General features: G+C 33.2%; 1 protein-coding gene and 1 pseudogene across 1 annotated transcript; both read right to left on the reverse strand.

Moving 5' to 3' along the window:
• Positions 1-256: 256 nt before the first annotated feature.
• On the reverse strand, positions 257-3,911 carry LOC130975966 (receptor-like kinase TMK2). Its single transcript, XM_057900675.1, has 3 exons — positions 3,404-3,911; positions 2,060-2,956; positions 257-1,449 (listed from the first exon to the last, which is right to left on the reverse strand). Exons 1-3 carry the CDS (start codon positions 3,909-3,911, stop codon positions 257-259), a joined length of 2,598 nt encoding a protein of 865 aa, XP_057756658.1.
• Positions 3,912-10,880: 6,969 nt separating this feature from the next.
• On the reverse strand, positions 10,881-14,904 carry LOC130976908 (receptor-like kinase TMK4; annotated as a pseudogene).
• Positions 14,905-20,760: the final 5,856 nt, after the last annotated feature.

The raw sequence follows: 20,760 nt of genomic DNA on the forward strand, positions 1-20,760 counted from the left end.
GGACAGAGGAATGTAGCTGTTTTTAATTAATTGCTTGTTCAATAGGATAGGATTTTATGTGCGATATTTAGACACTTCATAAGCAACAACTAATAATGCTTTATGTCATGATGCATGGATCTAGTTTTAATCACTCAGAATCACCATAATATAAATCATCAACATATATATATTTTAGGTTTATATGAGAACAACATTAAAAATTGTTTAGCTGCATTCAAATACAAAAAATATAATAAGAAATTTTACAATCATATTAACATGAGACATTTTTATTGATCTCATGTGTAAAACTACTCTCCTCTGTAGTTATTGAAATTGTCTCATGTTTACTACCGGCAGATATATCTAAAGTTTTTATCAAAGACCTTTCAGGACAATACAACCCAGGCTTTGGAGGAAATGGCACGGACTCAAGTTCTCCATGTAACATTTCCACAACTTTACTCATTGATGGTCTTTGTGATGGATTTGGTTGAATACACCACAAACTAACTAATATAATCTTCTTTATCATATCATTATCTTCATCTGAGATATTGGAATGGCTACCAAGAATATTACCTTGGTCAAGATCCTCATATATCCAATCAGGAAAATACATTTCACTGCGATGTGATTCTTTACTGTTGAAGTTGTTTCTTTTTCCAAACATCTCAAGAATCAACATACCATAACTATATACATCAGATTTATCAGAAATTCTCCCATATGCGCGACTAAAGATTTCTGGTGCAATGTAACCTGGAGTTCCTCTTGTGCCTAAAATAGATACATTACTCTCTTTCTTTTGACAGATTCGAGCTAGTCCAAAATCTGATATTTTTGGACAGAAATGTTCATCTAGAAGAATATTTTCAGGTTTTATATCAAGATGCAAAATTTTTGTTGTACATCCTTGATGCAAGTATTCTAACCCTTGAGCAATACCAATTGCAATTTTATGCAAAATACTCCAATCCAAACTACAAAAAGCCTTAGAAGATTCTGCTTTGTGGATGTATCTATCTAGAGAACCATTAGACATGAATTCATAAATAAGTGCTCTTTTGCCTTGATCATAACAAAATCCTAAAAGTGAGACAATATTCACATGAGATGTCCTACTAATACTAGCAACTTCATTTATGAATTCTTCTCCACTTCCCTTAGACTCAGTTAATATTTTCACTGCAACTTGACGACCATTAGTTAAACTTGCTTTGTATACAGTGCCATATCCACCTTGTCCAAGTTTATCACGAAATGAATTTGTCATTCTTTTCACTTCGGAATAACTACATCGCTTTGGTGCCAAAAATTCATAACCTTTTATAAAATCCTCGACGTGGTGATCATTGTATGTTGTCTTGAAGATAACCCCATAGATTAAATCAAGACACCTCTTGTTGTTGTAAATAACCAGAACAAGGATTATTATAATAACTCCAGCACTAGCTATCGATATAACTGTATACATATGAAAAAAATGGAGAACAATTACATATATACACTAACTTGGATCTTTAAAAGAATAGTCACAATAAGTATGAATAACATATTATTAAGTAGAAGGAAGTAGTATAGACATAAAAATAAACGACAATTCTTATTTTAACTCTCTTTTTTTTGATAAATTTGAAAAATACTACCAATTAGCCAATATCAATTCATATAAATCTTGGATTTATTATTTTGAATTTTTGAAATATTCAAGTACTTTTTATTTTTTATTATCTCGGTAACTAACGAGATCATCTTTCTTTATTGTTTTCTAAATAAAATTTTGAAGATGGACAGAATACTAACATAAATTTTGAGAACAAAATAACACCATATCAAGTTAGATACCTGACAACAGAAACAAAGTTAAAAATCATAGAAAATCAATAAAGCTAATGCTACTAAAATAGAAAAACACAACTAGTAATTGTTAAATATGGTTTGATTTGCAAATTTGTAAAAGATAATTTGTAGTATTGTTTTTTCATTAAATTAAATAACTAAAAACGATAATTTGACATTAAAACTTTTCACTAAAAGATTCTTATATGCTACATGCAAAGGTAGGTGGAAGTACCTGTAATCAAAGGAGTTGAGATTCTATTGTTGGAAGCATTAGGAAAATCATTGTCTGTGGCAACAAAGTTGACCTTTGGTGAGAATTTGGGAATATTTCCAGCAAGGTGGTTGTTAGAGACATTCACAACTTCAAGTTCAGGCAATGTTGTCAATCCCTCAGGTATTTCACCCGTCAAATTATTCCCATCCAAATACAATTCCCGCAAATCAGTTAAATTGGCGAATGCAGGTGAGATTGTGCCCGTCAACTTCAGATTTGATAAATTCACCATTCTGATTTTATTTTTGTCATCACAAGTAATGAAACGCCAACCTTTACAGGCATTATTTCCTTTCCATGTACGTGCCAACAAAATTGGATACTTAAATTCCGCAGCAATTTGAAGCAAAATGGTCACTTTGTGATCACAAGGTCCAGGATCTTTGTGACAGAAGCCATTTGTGGTGTTAGCACCAAGATTCTCCATACTATCAAAACCACTCAAGGTAAGATTTGGTAGAGGACCTTGCAAAAAGTTATAGCCCAAATAAAGATATCCCAATTTTTGAAGAGCGATGAGCGAATCTGGAACCACACCTGTTAATTGATTGTGACCAAGTTGTAAATCTTGTAAAGCAGTGCAACGAGACATGTCAGGAATAGGTCCTGTAAACGAGTTCCCTTGAAGCCAGACTTGAAATAAGTCGAGCATGTTTGAAAGGACATCAATGGGACCCGAAAACCCGTTACCCTTCTGGTTATTGAGATGCAAGGTGGCAATCTTGGTCCCTCCGAAAGACTCTGGCAAGACACCGCTGAGGTTGTTGTTGGAAAGAAGAACAGTCTCCAAACTTGGCAAGGAGTGAAATATTTCTGGTAGAGAGCCCATGACATTTGTAGCAGTAAGATTGAGGTCTTTCAGTTGTGTGGAGTAAGTCAAGTTGGGGAAGGTCCATGGTGTGAGGTTGGTGTTGTTTCCCAACTTCAGCGACAACAAATAGGGTAGACCCTGAAAGCAACCTTGGGGGATGAAGGTAAGGTTGTTGTTGGAGAGAGAAACGGTATTCAAGTCGGGGAAGAAATGAGACAAGTTTAGTAGGGATCCCATGAGATTTGTAGCCTCGAGGTCGAGGTAGTAGAGTTGCAATGAGGAATGAGTCAAATCGAGGGGGAAGGTCCATGGTGGGAGGTTGGTATTGTTGGCCAAAGAGAGGCGACGTAAACTGGTTAGGTTGTGGAAGCAACCCTCAGGGATGGAGGAGAGGTTGTTGTTAGAAAGATCAAGATACTCCATATCTGGGAAGGAATGGGATATGTTTGGTAAGGAGGCCATGAGATTCGTAGAAGAGAGGTAGAGGGAACGGAGTTGGGAGGAGTGAGCAGTCAAATCGGTAGGAAAGTTCCATGGTGGGAGGTTGGTATTGTTTCTCAAGCTTAAGAACTGCAAACTAGTTAGACCATGGAAGCAACCATGAGGGATGGAGGTGAAGTTGTTGAAGCCGAGGTATATGTCTTGGAGGAAGGAGAGGTTGGCGAGAGAGGGAACAGGCCCACTCAGATTATTGTTGAAGAGATAGAGGGATGTGAGGTGGGAGAGGGAGTCGTTGAGGCCTGTAGGAACTGTTCCGGTCAGCGACATTGAACCGAGATAGATCACTTCAATCCTTCCACTTTGATCGTTGCAAGTCACGCCGGTCCACTGGCACATGTGGGTGGTGTTGGACCAGCCAGGGGGTTTGAGTGCATTCATAAGCTTCAACATGTATGCAGCTTCACCATCACCATCCTTGGACTCCACACAACCCAAGCACAGCAGAAGCATGCACAGACTAATAATGTCATTTTTGTATCTTGATTTCAGGTATGCCATCTATGCCTCCAATAATAATCCAGAGACACACGCCTATAAAATAATCAACAAACAACTTGTTAACTTTCACTACATCGATGCTCAATCATGCACCACCAAAACATATAATAATGAATGAAACAACTCCAAACTTCAACTAATAAAAAGTGAATTGATTTAACTTATATACTAATGCTATTATTATCAATAGCATTGTTAAATCTCATTCATTTTGCACTAATTCACATTCTCATCTTTATATTTAAAATGATATCTATACACTACTTTATTTTGTCATAAATACCATTTTTCTTTTGCTAAGTAGCTTGCAAGAGAAGAACTTTTCTCTGTCAGTAAGTAATTCTTTATTTAAACATTATATAAAAATTAATTACAACTAATTTTTTATTTATAATATTATTTGAATATTATCTAAAAAATTATAAATGTTTTTTATGTAAATGTATTTAAGTAACAATAATAATGAATTTTTCAAATTTGTTTCTGGTCCAACTGAATCATTTTCATTTTCGAATGCCAAAATTCTAAGTCTTTGAGGATGGATTTTTTATTTTAATAAATAAATTAATTTAAATTATTTATTTCACTAATTATTATAATTAATTTTTTTATTAAAATAAAAAATCTCTTTGAGGCCACATTGTTCGCCACAATATAATTGACCTGTATTTTATTTTATTTCGCCTACTAAAGTCACCTCAAAAGTATGCATTATTAGGGGTGTAAGTGAATCTGATTGGATTGAATATGGTCGAAAATTCAATCCAATCAACACAATTTTCATTAGATCGAATCGGATATGATATCTGCATTTTTTGTGTCAGATTCGATCCGATCCGATCCGCAAATATTCGGATCGGATATATCCACATAATTGAACCTTCTCTTTTTAATCATATTTCTCTATAAAAAATTCAATAAAAATATTTTTTTCACACTTTTAAACTTATTTATTCCTAAAATATTTTTAATCAAACTTTTCTTAAATAACAAAAATAAAATAATACATTATATGAATAATAATTACTAAATAAAACATACAAACAAGTAAATATAATACCAAATATATATATTTATTTTTTAATTATTATTGTGCAGATCTGCAGATCTGCGAATCGGATACACAAATGTAAAACGGATATCCGCGATTTAATCCTTAAAGGATGCGGATCGAATCCTATCTTATGCGATCCATGAACGCCCATATGCATTATCATTTTGAGGCCACATTGTATTTATCATGTTTGTCTTTTTTTTTTACTGACAAATGTTTTTTCCCTGTGAAAGTATGCATTGTTGCCGTGGACGTTTGTGGTGGAACAAAAGGGAAATAAATGTGCAGCACAAAAATATATACATTATCGCTATAAGTATAAAAGATGGAGGGAAACTTGTTTTCTGATTGGTAGACAGATTTCCCTTACCCATTTTTTTCCTTTAAATTTTAATTTTTAGTGCAGGGAAATAGTCAATTGCATGTGTTGTCTATCTTCCATTGATGGTAAAGCTAAGGAAAAACCAGTTATATTGATGGTGAACAGATAAAAAAAAAAAAAAAAAAAAACACTTAGGTGCAAAATGTTCGGATAGCATCGGTTGCTCTTTTCATTGTCTTAGCTTACTTTTATAACATCAATGTGCAAACAATAAAGATCATGAATAAGATAAATAAGAAATTGATGTGAATTCAGCGAGTAATAGTAAGATGCTTAAAAAAGAAACCACGCTCCAACTCTCTGCATTGCTGAAATTTGAAATGAATTTATTTTATGACTAATTTTATAGCGTCTATCAATTTTTTGTCGATTTAAAATTTATTAACTTTTATATTTTTAAACTAAATACTAACTATTTAACTTTGTAAAAGAATAAAATATTTAAGCAAGATTGAAGGCAGTGACAGATTCAAAAAATTTATGTAAGAAGACAAAAATAATATACATTACTATAAAAAGATATATTAATCCAATTTTAAAAAATAAAAGTGCACATTAATTATTTGAATACAAAAAAAATAAAAATTACATATAATAAAATAGAACGAAAGATAAACAAATAAATAATAAGAATCACTAAATTGAAAATAAAATAAAATATATAAATTTATGAAGAGAAAGAAAAATTAGATTAATAACTAAACTATAATTGTTTGAATTAAAATTTGTAAATGAAAATATAAAAAAGATAAACAATGAAATCAAAAAATATATAGAGTCACAGAGAATTATATAAAAAAATAGAAAATTTAAAATTTATCTTTTAAAAGAGAAGATAACCACTCAAAAAAAGAATTTAAAAAAATAAAAGAATGATAATAGTTAAAATTTAAAAATAAGAAAAGATTAAATTTAATTAGATTAATTAATAATTAAAATAATGAAAAATAAAATAAAGTTAAAATTTTAAATAATTGGATTAAGTTTATTTGTAATGAAGTCATTTAAAATTTAAATAAAAATATATTATATATGTATATTTAAAAAAAAAAATTAAAATAAGAGTGGGGACAAGTGTCCCCTCGTTACACTTCCTAGCTCCGTCCTTGATTGAAGGGATAATACAAGACACGAAAAATGCGTGGCCTAAAAGACTGGAACGTGTTGTAGAGTTTATTTTGACTTATATATAGAGTATAGACAAAACATAATATGTGTATATAGGAATTTAAATATTCAATCTAGTTTGGTACTTTTTTTTTCTTAACAAATATCAATATCATTAAACATTATTTCTTCATAACAAAAAAAGTAGTCATCATCATGGAAAAATTGAAGGATAGAAAAAACTATTTTTGAGGAAAAGTATAACATGTGTTTGGAAAAAAATATTTTTGTAATTGATTTTGTTTGATTTAAAATTAATTGAATTGGAAATGAATTATAGTGTTTAGAATTAATGATGTAAAAAAAGAATTGATTTGATTTAAAAAATAATATAATAACCTAAGCGAACATTTTTAATCTTTATTTATTACACAAATTTTTATAAAAATATTATGTGTATATCAAAATAATTTTATATAAATATTTATGTTGTTTAACTAATTTTTTCTCATACAGAAAAATTGGCACAGAGTGGAAAAGGGGTATAAAATAATAAAAGAGAAGTTGGAAATTTTTTGGCGTTTCACTGTTCTTGTTTGTCCCATTAGTTATTCGTCAAAAAGAGAAAAGAAACGCAAAAAACATGATATGATTCATCTTGACCAGGAAATTACCTTTTTTTTTTTTTGTCATAATCTAATTGTGTTTACACACAACCTTGTTGACTACGAAAGGGACTCATACTGAATTGCCATTATTATTTGTAAAACAAATTTAATTAGAGAAAAAAGATTAGTGTTGTTTAATGGTTAAAATTAAGGCAAGTCACGCGTAACACATTCTAGATTACGTTTGTGAATTTTTAGTTTTTAAGGAAAAAGTGGTGGAGAAAATATTTTAAGTGTGTAATAAATTTGTTAAATGATTTTAAGATTTTGGAATGTTAGGGGATTAGGAGGGGTTGAAAAATTTTGTATGATAAAAAATTTTAAAAGTAAATTTAAGTTGGACATGTTAGGTTTGATAAAGACAAAAAGAAAGTAGTGTCTAAGTTCCATGTAATACGTATTTGGAGAAATGACAGAGTTAGTTGGGAGTTTGTAACTTTTATTGGGGCTTTTAGAGGGTTGTTGTTAATATAAGATGAATTAATTTTTAAATTGACTAATTGTTATAAAGGGGATAGGTGATTGTGTGTAAAAGGGGTGATAGCTAAGGATAATTTTCATTGTACTATTTATTTGGTGTCCAGACTGCATGTGAGCATTGAGAAGATTTCTATATGAAAAAAGTTGAGTTATCTTGCAGGGTTGTGTCAGGTACCATTCTGTTTTTTGAAAAATTTCAATGAAATTTTGTATTTGGAAGAAAGGAAATAAGTGAATAGTTTGCCAGCGTCTGTCGATGACTTCAGAAGATGGATGGATGATTTGGAGTTAGTTGATTTGGCTTAATGATCGCAAGTATACATGGTTTAGAGAACAGTCGTGCAGTCATATTGACAGGACATTGGTTAGTGTGGGCTGGCTTGATATGTACCCGGAGACGTGACTGAAGGGAAGACCAAGAGGGTTACTAGATCACTGCCCATTGATAGTGGAGGACAGAAGAAAATTTGAAGACCCTAGACCATTCCATAGCTTGGACTCGTGGTTCACACATGAAGAGTTTTTGAGAATGATGAAGGAAGAGTGGAGGGAATTAGGAGATGGACGGTTCTTAGATAAGATGAAAGCGTTGTTAATACCACTGGGTAGATGCCATAAGCAGCATTTTGAGGATATCACTGAGAAGAAGATAAAGAAGTTTGAGGAAGAGATACAGAAGGTGGATGATATGGTCAAGAATGGACGTTATGATGGTACAATGGAGGCAAAGAGAAGGGCGTTAGTGAGGTGCTGTGAGAAGTGATATGTTAGGCAGGATATTCACTGGAAGCAAATGTCTAGATCTCGGCATGTTGAGGAGATGGATAGGAATACAAGGTATTTTCACAATATTGCTTCGACAAGAAGAAGGAATAACAGGATTGAGTCATTGGTGATTAATGAGAGAAAAGTGCGGGAGATAAGTCCGGTCCGACGCCACCCCGCCAATGCCGTCCAGCCTCTCCTCGTCTCGTTTACGTTCCGTTGCAATGTGAGATCGCGTCGCAGGAATCCCGTACATCCTCCTTCCTGCTGCCCACCCACTGCCGGCCGTGCAGGCCCCATCGCAGCCTCACCGTGCACAGTAGTGTCGTCTATGTCGCTACATTTTCATACGTGCGTAACCATCACATGCACGTAAATGGAGTCTAACTTGGATGAACCGCTTTGTGATGCCCCATTATCATTCACCAACGACAATTCCTCTCATTCACATGTAATCACCAATAAATAATAAGCCAAATGTTCAGTTCACTAGGTATGTGGATGATTAGCCTAATACTTATGCAGCTGGGTTGATTGAGTAGTTACTAGTAATATATGCCGGATGTTCAATTCAATAGATATGTAGATGATTATGTTGATTTTGAATTGGATGGTTATATGTTAGGGTTTAGGGGGTAATTTGGAGAGTGGAGTGTTTTTTTACTTGGGCCAATTCTAAAATTCATTGTTCACAAAGGTCTTGTCTACCTAGCAACACCGCGAAATATCGATATTTTCTTCTAGGGTTTTGCTAGGTAGACAATGACTTTTGTAAACAATGTGAACAATGGGCTTTAGAATTGACCTAATAAAATAAAAAAACACTCCACCCTTAAGTTACCTCTTAAATCTTATCATTAGGATAACGATCTGCACACTTAGTGAATTGAACAGCCATTTTTAACTATGCATGAGTAAATTGAATAAAAAGAAATAACCATCCAATTAAAAATAATGAACATAATCATCTACATACCTATTAAATTGACATCTGATATATCCATTATTCACATTGTTCAGTATTTTCATTGTCTACCTATACTTTTCCTTTCAATAATCTTAACCGTTGATTTTATATTTTTTATAATTACCATTAACGGTTAAAATGATTGAAACACCGATATACTTAGTACCAGGGACGGATGTATGTATATGAGTGTGGGGTCAATCACCCCACTACGATTTGAAATTTTTTTGAGTAGTATATGATAATAATATTTATTTGCCTTCACTAAATTATTAAATTTGCCACCACAATAATTTTTTATTCAACTTTTGGTACTTTATAGTTGTTACGGTGGGTAACCGGAGATTAATGGGCTGGATTCGCCAAGTTGGTCCAATCGTCTAAGGAGGGAAGATTCCGAGCAGGCTTGCGCCTTTGAAGCCTCCGTCCGACTTGTGAGCGTGAGTGAATGGAGGAGGGGTGGTACCTGCAAAGACACTCCGATGCCTAAGTCAGCAAGGGTGTAAGCAAGTCTAGAAAGTATTGGGACTTAGAAATACCTGAGAGGTGTGAGTGTATTTATAGTGGTGAACAAATAACCACCGTTGGAGTATTTCTATCTTTTAAGGTGTATAACCGTCCCTTTATTTTAGGGAGGTTGCGATATGGCTCTTGTAAGTGGGTTGAGAGATTTTAGGGGCAATTATTATCTGCCAGCTAATCTTCGCTTCCGACTTCCTTAGAGCAAGTCGTGGGGAGCACCGACTTCTTAGGGGAAGGTCGGTGTACTGTGAGGCTCAATCCTGTGGGTTGGGCCTGTCGTTTGGACCTGGGCCTTAGCGTTGGGTCAGGGTATGAACAGTGCCCCTACTCGAGCTCAATTTCTTTTAAGAAATGGGGTCGAGTATTATAACTCGGAGCTGTAGCCGACTTGATAAGGAACCGACGTGATTTTTCGGAACCAACGTGTTTTAAAAATTCTCAACAGTCGCGTCTAATCAAACGTCACGTCTCTTAGAGGTTTGAGCATTCATACGTAGGGGGCGGTTACCTTGGTAACGGCGCAACTCTTAAATGGCTTGCGTCGTTTTACCTTTATACTCCTAACGTGTTTATAAATACTTTTTCCTCTCCTCGCTTGTTTTGTTTTTGAAAACTTTTCTACCTGCACCCTTTGTTGATCGAAAGAAGAAAGCTCCTTCGTTTTCGAGTGCTGTTGCTTCCATCTTTCTGTGAGAAAAAATGTCAGTTTCTTTTCTTACTCTTTTTTTATAGAGTTGCTTAGTAACAAAGCCTAATACAAAAAACGTATTTACTGTGGACTCAATTTGAAGTTAAAATGTTACTTTATGCTAATGAAATAATTTCACTTCAAAAGAATGCATGCAAGCTAAGTGCATTTTCATCAGAAGCAACCACTAATGGACTCTCACTAATCACTATGTACAGAATCCGAGGATCTAATAAGATTCATGAAATTAAAGTATTAAACTATGATCTGATGAGTGATGAGATGTTTTCCAAAATAACAACATGGCATTGAATCTTAGTTTCAGTCTATAGCAAGCAAACCACACAACTCAGATACAACTACAAGTGCCTCTAAGACAATGAGAAGCTTCATTTTTCTCATGTTAATAAGTTCTTATAGCTCCACAGACATACCATTTGAGAAAAAGAGATACTAAGCAAGAGTGATGTTAAGACTATAACGAGAAATATGTTACACAACAATTACATAAATTTATTAACTTAGACAAACTCATTTGGATTGATGGAATCATTCTGCACTGAAGTTAATGAATCTGTCTCATGTGTATTGTCATCAGCTATATCTGGAGATTGCAACTTTGATCCTTGGGGAGAATACCACATTGGCTTCGGAGGAAATGGAATAGAATCAGCTGATCCTTCTAGCATTTCTATCACTCTTTTCATGGATGGTCTATCGGATGGATTTCTTTGTATACACCACATGCCTACCAAAATAATCTTCTTTACCAAATCATTTTCATTCTCTGCGTTTGTCAAGAATCTTGTTGGAAGATTATCTTGCACCAGTTCTTTATAAATCCATTCTGTAAAGTACATTTCACTGGTACATGTATCTTTATCATTATAATTCTCTTTTCCTCCGATTACTTAAAGAATTAACCTCCCATAACTATACACATCAGATTTATGAGAAACTCGAGAAACTCCACCGTATATTTGATTATATACTTCTGGTGCAATATATCCCACGGTTCCTCTTGCATGCTTTAGAGATACAATACTCTCCTTCTTTGTGCATATTTTAGCTAGTCCAAAATCAGCAATTTTAGGACAAAAATTCACATCTAAAAGAATATTTTGAGGTTTAATATCAAGATGTAAAATCTTAGTACTACATCCCCAATGTAAATATTCTAGTCCTTGAGCAATGCCAATTATAATTTGGTAGAGTCTAGTCCAATCCAATTTGCACACAGCACTAAATGATACTTTTTCATCAATAAATTTATCTAAAGAACCATTTGGCATGAATTCATAAATTAAGGCTTTCTTATTTGTCTCATAACAAAATCCTAAAAATGGAACAATATTCACATGAGATGTCCTATTAATACTTGCAACCTCATTTATGAATTCTTCTCCATTAAATTCTACTTCATTACCTTTGAACTCTTTCAATATCTTCACTGCTACTCGACGACCATCACTTAAACTTCCTTTATATACAACTCCAAATCCTCCTTGTCCTAATTTCTCACTAAATGAATTAGTCATTTTTTTTACCTGTGAGAAACTATATCGTTTTTGCACCATAAACCCATAACTTTGTATCAAATCCTCAACATTGCGATCAACAATTGTTTTTTTGAACATGATTTTCCGTAACCTCTTGCTTTTATAAATAACCACAACACATGTTACCAAAATTCCAACAGTGGCTGCCAATAAGCCTGCACGTATATAATGCAAGGGAGTGGATACTAATTACAAACAATAATTTGAATTCTTTGAGAAAAAAAATCATAAGAAAAATGGACCAAATATTCAATCACTCATAATTTTTTATACTGAGTTGGTAAAAATTTAAAAATGATTTCAGAATTTAAAAATCAATTAGTTTGATATTTCTAATACTAAAGCAAAGGATTAACAAAATTTTTTTAGTATGTTAGCATGACAAGATCTAATTAAATTTTTCAAATACCTGTCCAAAATATTATTAAGAATAAAGGAAAAAAGAGATATGAAATTATGTAAAGAAAATATAGTATAAAATAAATATTGATTCATATAGTAAACATAAAAAAAGATAAATATAAAATGAAAAAATGAATTATATTTTATTACTCAATTTATATAAACTTTGATATATGTTTATTGTATTTAAAAATCTTTTTATTAAAACATGATTGATTAATTTTTATCTTTTGCTAAATTATTAGAATTATTGAGATAAGATCTTAGCAAAAAAAGTATTACTTTAATTTATTAATAAAAAAAAAGTTGATATCAACTTTTATATGTTATAAATAGATAGATAACTAATTTGTGCGTATAAACGAAACAAATAATTGTTAAATATGTTTGCAAATTTATAAAAAAAATTATAGTATTTATCTTGTAAGTAAATTAAAAAACTAAAAACGATAATTTCAAATTAAAACTTGTCATGCTATATGTGAAGGAAGGTGAAAGTACCCGTAATCAAAGCAGTTGGGATTGGCCTTGGTGTATGGTCGGAACCATTAGAAGGAAGCACAAAAAAATCATTGCCTGTGCCAATAAAATTGACCTTTGGTGAGAATTTGGGAATATTTCCAGCAAGGTGGTTGTTAGAGACATTCACAACCTCAAGTTCATGCATTGTTGTCAATCCTTCTGGTATTTCACCCGTCAAATTATTGCCATCCAAATACAATTCCCGCAAATCAGTTAAATTGGCGAATGTAGGTGAGATTGTGCCCGTCAATTTCAGATTTGATAAATTCACCATTCTAATCTTATTTTTGTCATCACACGTAATGAAATGCCAACCTTTACAGGCATTATTTCCTTTCCATGTACGTGCCAACAAAACTGGATACTTAAATTCCGCAGCAATTTGAAGCAAAATGGTCACTTTGTGATCACAAGGCCCAGGATCTTCGTGACAGAAGCAATTTGTGGTGTCATCACCAAAATACACATTCTCATTAAAAGATTCAGGCATAGGACCTTGCAAAAAATTGTTGTCCAAAGAAATACTGTTCAGCGAAGGGTTTGTTAATAAAGAATCTGAAACTACCCCTGTCAACTGATTGTGGTCAAGTTTCAATTCTTGCAAAGCTGTAGAACGGGACAAGTCGGGAATTGGACCTTGAAAGGAGTTTCTCTGAAGCCAAGCTTTAGACAAGTCGACCATGGATGAAAGGATATCGATTGTACGCGAAAATCTGTTATGGTTGAGATACAGTGTGACAACCTTAGATCCTCCGAAAGACTCTGGCAAGACCCCAGTAAGGTGGTTGTTGGAGAGAACAACAGTCTGCAAACTTGGCAAGGAGTCAAATATTTCTGGTAGGGAACCCACGAGATTTGTAGCAGAAAGGTTGAGCTCTTTCAGGTATGTGGAGTGAGTCAAGTTGGGGAAGGTCCATGATGCAAGGTTGTTGTTGTTTCCCAACCACAGCCACGTCAAAGAGGGTAGACCCTGGAAGCAACCTTGGGGGATGGAGGTAAGGTGGTTGTTGGAGAAAGAAACGATTATTAAGTTGGGGAAAACATGAGACAAGTTTGGTAGGGATCCCATGAGATTTGTAGCCTCGAGGTCGAGGTGTTGCAATGAGGAATGAGTCAAATCGAGGGAGAAGGTCCATGGTGCGAGGTTGGTGTTGTTGGCCAAAGAGAGGAAACCCAAACTGGTTAGGTTGTGGAAGCAACCCTCAGGGATGGAGGAGAGGTTGTTGTTAGAGAGATCAAGAGATCGCAGAGTTGGGAAGGAATGGGATATGTTTGGTACGGATCCCATGAGATTTGTAGAAGAGAGATCGAGGTCAAAGAGTTGGGAGGAGTGAGCAGTTAAATCGGTAGGAAAGTTCCATGGTGCGAGGTTGATATTGTTATACAACATCAAGTATTGCAAACTAGTAAGACCATGGAAGCAACCTTCAGGGATGGAGGTGAAGTTGTTGTCTTCGAGGTACACTTGTTGGAGGAAAGAGAGGTTGGCGAGAGAGGGAACAGGCCCACTCAGAGAATTGTTGTAAAGAAGGAGGTGTGAGAGTTGGGAGAGGGAGTCGTTGAGGCCTGCAGGAACTGTTCCCGTCAGCGACATTGAACCGAGATCGATCTGTATAATCCTTCCACTTTGATAGTCGCAATACACCCGTGTCCACTGGCAAACTGGCTTCTTGTTGGACCAGGCAGGGGGGTTTGAGTGCATTCATAAGCTTCAACATGTATGCACCTTCACCATCACCATCCTTGGACTCCACACAACCCATGCACACCACAAGCATACACAAACTAATAATAATACTTCCATTTTTGCATCTTGATTTCAGGTATGCCATATATGCATCCAATAATCCACAAACGCGCGTATAATATAATGAACAAACAACCTGTTACCTTTCCCTAGCTCGATGCTCAATCACACACATATATAGAAGAAACATATAATGAAAAAACACAAGTCCGAACTTTGATTAATAAAAATGCTATTTGCAAAAGACAGCTACGGTTGATTATTATTATTTTAAATGGGACTAATTTATCTTCTAATAATATTTTTTTAAGACTTAACTGTCTTATAATAAAATTTATTAAAAATTTATTTGTCCGCTACACATATTCCAAATTTGATTCAAAGTAAAATATAGACCAATTTATTTGGTGAGAGTAATTTTTGAGAACTTCTAGTGAATAAATTTTTTTTTTTTAATTATATTAGGTGTATATATAACAAAATCAACAATCAAAATTAGCCATATAGATAAAATACATATTACAATATAAAATACATATTAAAAATTAAATTAAATTATACATGTATTTATATATAAATATATAATAACTAATTTTAATGTGCAAATAACATTTTTAAAATTGTTTAGAAACCAAAATTATCGATCAAAAATTCTTTTAATACCAATTTGGGTGCTCCCTCTAATCTTTTTTAAAATGTATCAATCAATTCATTGGTGTAGTCACTATCACTAATGCTCTAGCTCTATTACTCTACTTTCTTCTATAACAAATGTGAACTACATCCGAGAGATTATATATTTTGAGGAAATGAATAATAAGGGTATGTTTGGGAAAAAAATTATAATCATTCTGATTTGATTTGAAATGAAATTAGTTGAATTGAAAATTAGTTATTGTGTTTAGAATTAAAGATATAAAATAAAATTTGATTTAATTTAAAATATAATATATAATCTAAGTTTACATATTTTATTATTCTTTATTTATCATACAATTTCTTATAAAAATATTATATATATACAAAAAAATCAATCACTAAATAAATTATTATATACAATTTCTGTCACATTTGCATAATTATATTTGCAAAAGGAGATACAAGGAAATTAGGGTGTCGGCTTCCCTTCGATTTCAAGTCAACAAGACAACAACATATGTTAAAGTCTATTAACTACTTTAAACTAACGTAAGAAAAACGGTAAATAGCATTTGGGATTCTTATACACTTCATAACATTTGGGATTTGGATTTTAGGGCCGTGACTCAAACGGTTTAAGAAAATAAAATTTAGATGTCAATCATGTTATTTTCTAAATTAAGAAAACAAAAAGAAATTAGGAACTTCAATTCAGGGATGTGATAAATCGATGTGTGAGATTTTAAGTCAATATAAAACTTATTATTTTATCGTTATAAAATAGAGTAATTGTCGTTTAAAGAGTTATACTCTCTCAATCGGTGATAAAATAACGACCTTAGTAATTATATCACTAATCTTTCGAGAGAGGGGGTGTAAAACAAAAGAAGCAGCAAAAGTTACTGAAAAATTACAGAATTTCCATTATCCAAGCAAAGTGACGCTGGAATACAGATCAAAAACATTTGGAAAAGGGGTATAATAAAAGAGAAGTTCGAAAATTTTTGGCGTTTCACTGTACTGTTCTTGATTATACCATTGGTTATTCGCCAAAGAGAAAGGAAAACATGATATGATTCATCTTGACCAGGAAATTACAATTTTTTTTTGTCATAATCTAATTGTGTTTACACACATGCTTCTTGACTGCGGAAGAAGACTCTTACTGGATTGCCATTATTATTTGTAAAACAAAATTAATCAGAGAAAAAAATTAGTGTTGTTTAGTGCTTAAAATTAACACAAATCAAGCGTAATATATTCTAGATTATGTTTGTGAATTTTATTCCATGAGGGTAGAGGTGGGGAAGAGATTTTAAGTGTGAAATGAACTAAGCTTTATAGATTAAGAAGAGTTCTAAGTATATCGAGATTAATTAATGGTGTTTTGGTGATAAGAGTATCTCTAATAGAGTATTTTTAGAATTTCATTTTTGATATTTTTAAGAAATAAATTGATTTAGAATTGAAATTTGCATCGAAGTTGATTTATAAAATGGAATCGATATCATTTTAGATACCGTATCACTTTGATGGAGAAAATATTTCATTTAAATTGTAAGAAGAATGATAAATAAATGTATTGATAAGTTGATTTTGTGTCTCTAGAACTTGTATTTATTAGGGGTGTTCATGAATCGGATCGTATTCGCAGATCCGCGGTAAATATCCGCATCCGATCCGAAAATTGCGGATACCATTCTATCCGCAAATTGATCGGATCAGATTGGATCCGATCCACACCCTTTGCGGATCGGATCGCAGATATCTGCTCTACATTCGCAGATCCGCACTATAATAATTAATAAATAAATATATATATGTTTGGTATTATATTTACTTGTTTGTATGTTTTAGTTAGTAATTATTATTCATATATTGTATTATTTTATTTTTGTTATTTAGAAAGAGTTTGATTAAGAATATTTTAGGAATAAATAAGTTTAAAAGTATGAAAGAAATATTTTTATCGAATTTTTTTACATAGAAATATGATTAAAAAGAGAAGGTTTAATTATGCGGATATATCCGATATTTGATCCGATCCGATCCGCAAATGTGCGGATCGGATCGGATCCGACACTAAAAAGTGCGGATATCATAACCTATCCGATCCGATAGAAATTGTGCGGATCGGATCGAATTTTCGGCCATATTCGATCCGATCCGGTCCGCGGATACCCCTAGTACTTATTCTTCGACATTGCTCTTGTGCTGCTATGTAGAACATTCCGTTAATTATTTAACTTTGATCTGTGGGACTTCTTTTGAAACTAAATGAAATTTTTTTGTATTCAAATAGGACACTTTAAATCTTGATGACCAAAACAGGATTAAGCTCAATCGTAGGGGACCAATTTAGTACTTTATTCTAGAATATATCTAACTAAAAACTAGTTTTATTATAAGGAGGATGTTCCCATAAAGATGCGTAAAACATATTTTTATAAAGACACTTATGTGTCGCATTATTATTAGACGTATTAATGAATCGGTTATTTTTTAATTTCTTAACAAATTAGAATAAAACTGATTTTTTTATAACAATAACAATAAACCTAATTGTTAACAGATCCGGTCGAACCGATTAATTTACATAACTCACTGAATTTTTTTTTAAATAAAAATCAAGGATATATTTTTTTATCAAAAAATTTAAATATGATTCGGTTTAGATTGTGTAAATCAATCGAATCAAATCGAGTTTAATAATTATAGTGCGGACAATTGAGTTTATTATTATTGCTATAATAAACCGATTTTGTTCTAATTTATTAAAAAATAAATTATTAACCGATTTGATTAAGATGTCCAATAATATCATGACACATGTAAATATCTTTATAATGTTTTTATCAAAGTAATCTCCTTATCATAAATAACATTTTTCTTTTGCTAATAAGCTTTGCAAAAAATTTTCTCGCAACTAATTTTTTCTTTATAACATTATTCGTTTCTTAATAATATTATTCAAACATTATATCAAAAATTATAATATTCTTTAAGTAATTAATGATAATAATGAAAAAATCTAGAGTCAATAACTTTATTAAATTATGGTCAGTATATAACCAACAAAAAAAAGTGTGTCATTAAATGAAATCTTACGTCAATCTCACACCGTTAAAATTATCATTAATTACTATTTTGATAGCTATAAATTACAAAAATTAATGACTACGTTGTTTACTGTTCATCTTTATTTGTTTTTCTTTTTTTTTTCCGTGTACTAAAGTCATCTAAAAAGTATCCATTATCTTGTTTTCTTTTTCTTTATAGAAAATTTATTTCTTCCTTTTTGGTCGTGAAAGAATGCATTATTGTTGTTGTGGACGTCTGTGGCCGCGGAATAAAAGAAAAAGAGAAATAAACGTGCAACACAAAAGGTATACATTATCAGTATAAGTATAAAAAAAGCTGAAGGGTAATTTAGTTTCCATTGGTGCACAAAGATTTCCTTTATCTATTTATTTTACTTTTGATTTAGTTATTGGTTGTTATGGTGTTTAAATAAAAGGTAGTATTTAATTTATAAAAAATTTAAAAATTAATATTTAATTTAAAAAATAAAAAAATAAATTATTTTTAAATATTTAAAATTTATTATAAAAGATAAATTAAATAAAATTCAAACACCATGAGTATTAGAGGGTAACAACTTTTGTAATTTATAGTCATTAATTAGCTATCAATAGTGTTACGGTAGGTAACCGGAGATTAATAATACGGACGGCGTTTGGCGGCCCAAGTGTGTGATGGAAGTGATTTTCGGGTGTGTCCGCAACTCGGGAAGCTCCTTCCGACTTGTGCTCGCGTGGGAATGGGGGGTGGTACCTGCAAGGACACTCCGATGCTTAAGTTAGCAAGGGTGTAAGCAGGTCTTAGAGAGTATTGGACTTAGAGATACCTGAGTGGGTGTCAGTGTATTTATAGAGGTGAGCCAATAACCACCGTTGGTGTAGTGCCGTATCTTTAGGGTGGTAACCGTCCCTATTATCTTGGGGAGGTTAAGATAGGGCTTTATGAGGCGGTTAGAGAGATTTTAGGGGCGGTTACCCATTTGAATGAGTGTTTATCTGCCAGCTAATCTCGCATCCGACCTCTTCTGACCAAGTCGTGGTTGATACCGACCTCTTATGTGAAGGCTGGTACTTAACTAGGCTCTAATCCTTTAGATTAGGCCTTTTAATTGGACCTGGGCCTTAGTATTGGGCCAGGGTATGAACAGTGCCCCTACTTGAGCCCAAATTTTCTTTAAAGTTTGGGTTCAAGTATTCAACTCGGGTGCGTAGTCGACTTGTTTGAAAGAACACGGATCTTGGGAACCGACGTGATTTTCGCGACTTTTGGTTTCTGACAGTTGCGTCAATTCAAGCGTCGTGTCCGTTGAGGGATCATTTAGGGATTGAGGGCTTTGGTAACGGTGCAGTCTCATTAATGACTGCCTCACGTTTTACCATTATGCCCCTTAGCCTTTCTTTATAAACACTTTCCCTCTCTTTCCATTTTCCGTTTCTGCAATCTTTCAAACTTTCTCCTTATCTTGTTAATATTGCATCCTTGTGTTCGAAGACTTCTGTTCTTCTCCAACCTTCATTTTCGGATAAAGGTTAGTTTTGCTTTTTCCATGTCATGCTTTATGTTTGCATGTTTTTGTTTTGCAAGTAGATAGGTTGACCTGTAGATTCTAGTTTCGAATCTCTCTTCTTTAGTGGCCGTATTTTTTGATTTTCTTTTTCTTTTTCCTTTTTGTAGGTTTTCTGCCACTTTCTTCTTTATATAAAAAAAATGGCTTCTGTAGACATCCTTTCTCAGTGGGTTGACGATACGGTCCTTGGGGAGGAACCGTTGGTTGACGCTGAGTTCATCACCCACCTCCGTACTCATCACAGGCTCTGTACTTCGGATGAGGACGAGCCCAAATATGAACTGATAATCCCGGGTCCTGAAGACCGGGTCTGTTTTGGGAGAGTTGATGAGGCAGCCCCTCATTTTTTCTTTATGTATGAATGCATGATCACCCGTTTGGGTGTTTTTCTTCCTTTTTCTGACTTCGAGATATCCGTTTTGCACCACTGTAAGGTTGCCCCTACCCAACTCCACCCCAACTCCTGGGGTTTTTTGAAGATTTACCAGTTTATAAGTCACGCTCTGGATTTCCCGACTTCCTTGAGAATCTTTTTTTATCTTTTCCATATGACTAAGCCCTTTAGTGGGATGAACAACAAACAACAATGGGTATCCTTCCGAGCCATTCAAGGTCGGAGGATTTTCACCCTTTTTGACGAATCTTTCCACGACTTCAAAAACTTTTTCTTCAAGGTTCAAGCTGTAGAGGGTCACCACC

The sequence above is a fragment of the Arachis stenosperma genome, chromosome 4 (genome assembly GCF_014773155.1).
Source record: "Arachis stenosperma cultivar V10309 chromosome 4, arast.V10309.gnm1.PFL2, whole genome shotgun sequence".
In the NCBI taxonomy this organism is placed as follows: Eukaryota; Viridiplantae; Streptophyta; class Magnoliopsida; order Fabales; family Fabaceae; genus Arachis; species Arachis stenosperma.

What these genes read in the sequence shown, in the direction of transcription:
- LOC130975966 (XM_057900675.1), bottom strand. Translation starts at nt 3,911, where the DNA reads ATGGCATACCTGAAATCAAGATACAAAAATGACATTATTAGTCTGTGC. An exon ending in TGCTCACTCCTCCCAACTCC is followed by an intron (nt 2,957 to 3,403) that starts GTTCCCTCTACC and finishes CACAACTGAAAG; the next exon opens with ACCTCAATCTTACTGCTACA. An exon ending in CTCAACTCCTTTGATTACAG is followed by an intron (nt 1,450 to 2,059) that starts GTACTTCCACCT and finishes ATATGTATACAG; the next exon opens with TTATATCGATAGCTAGTGCT.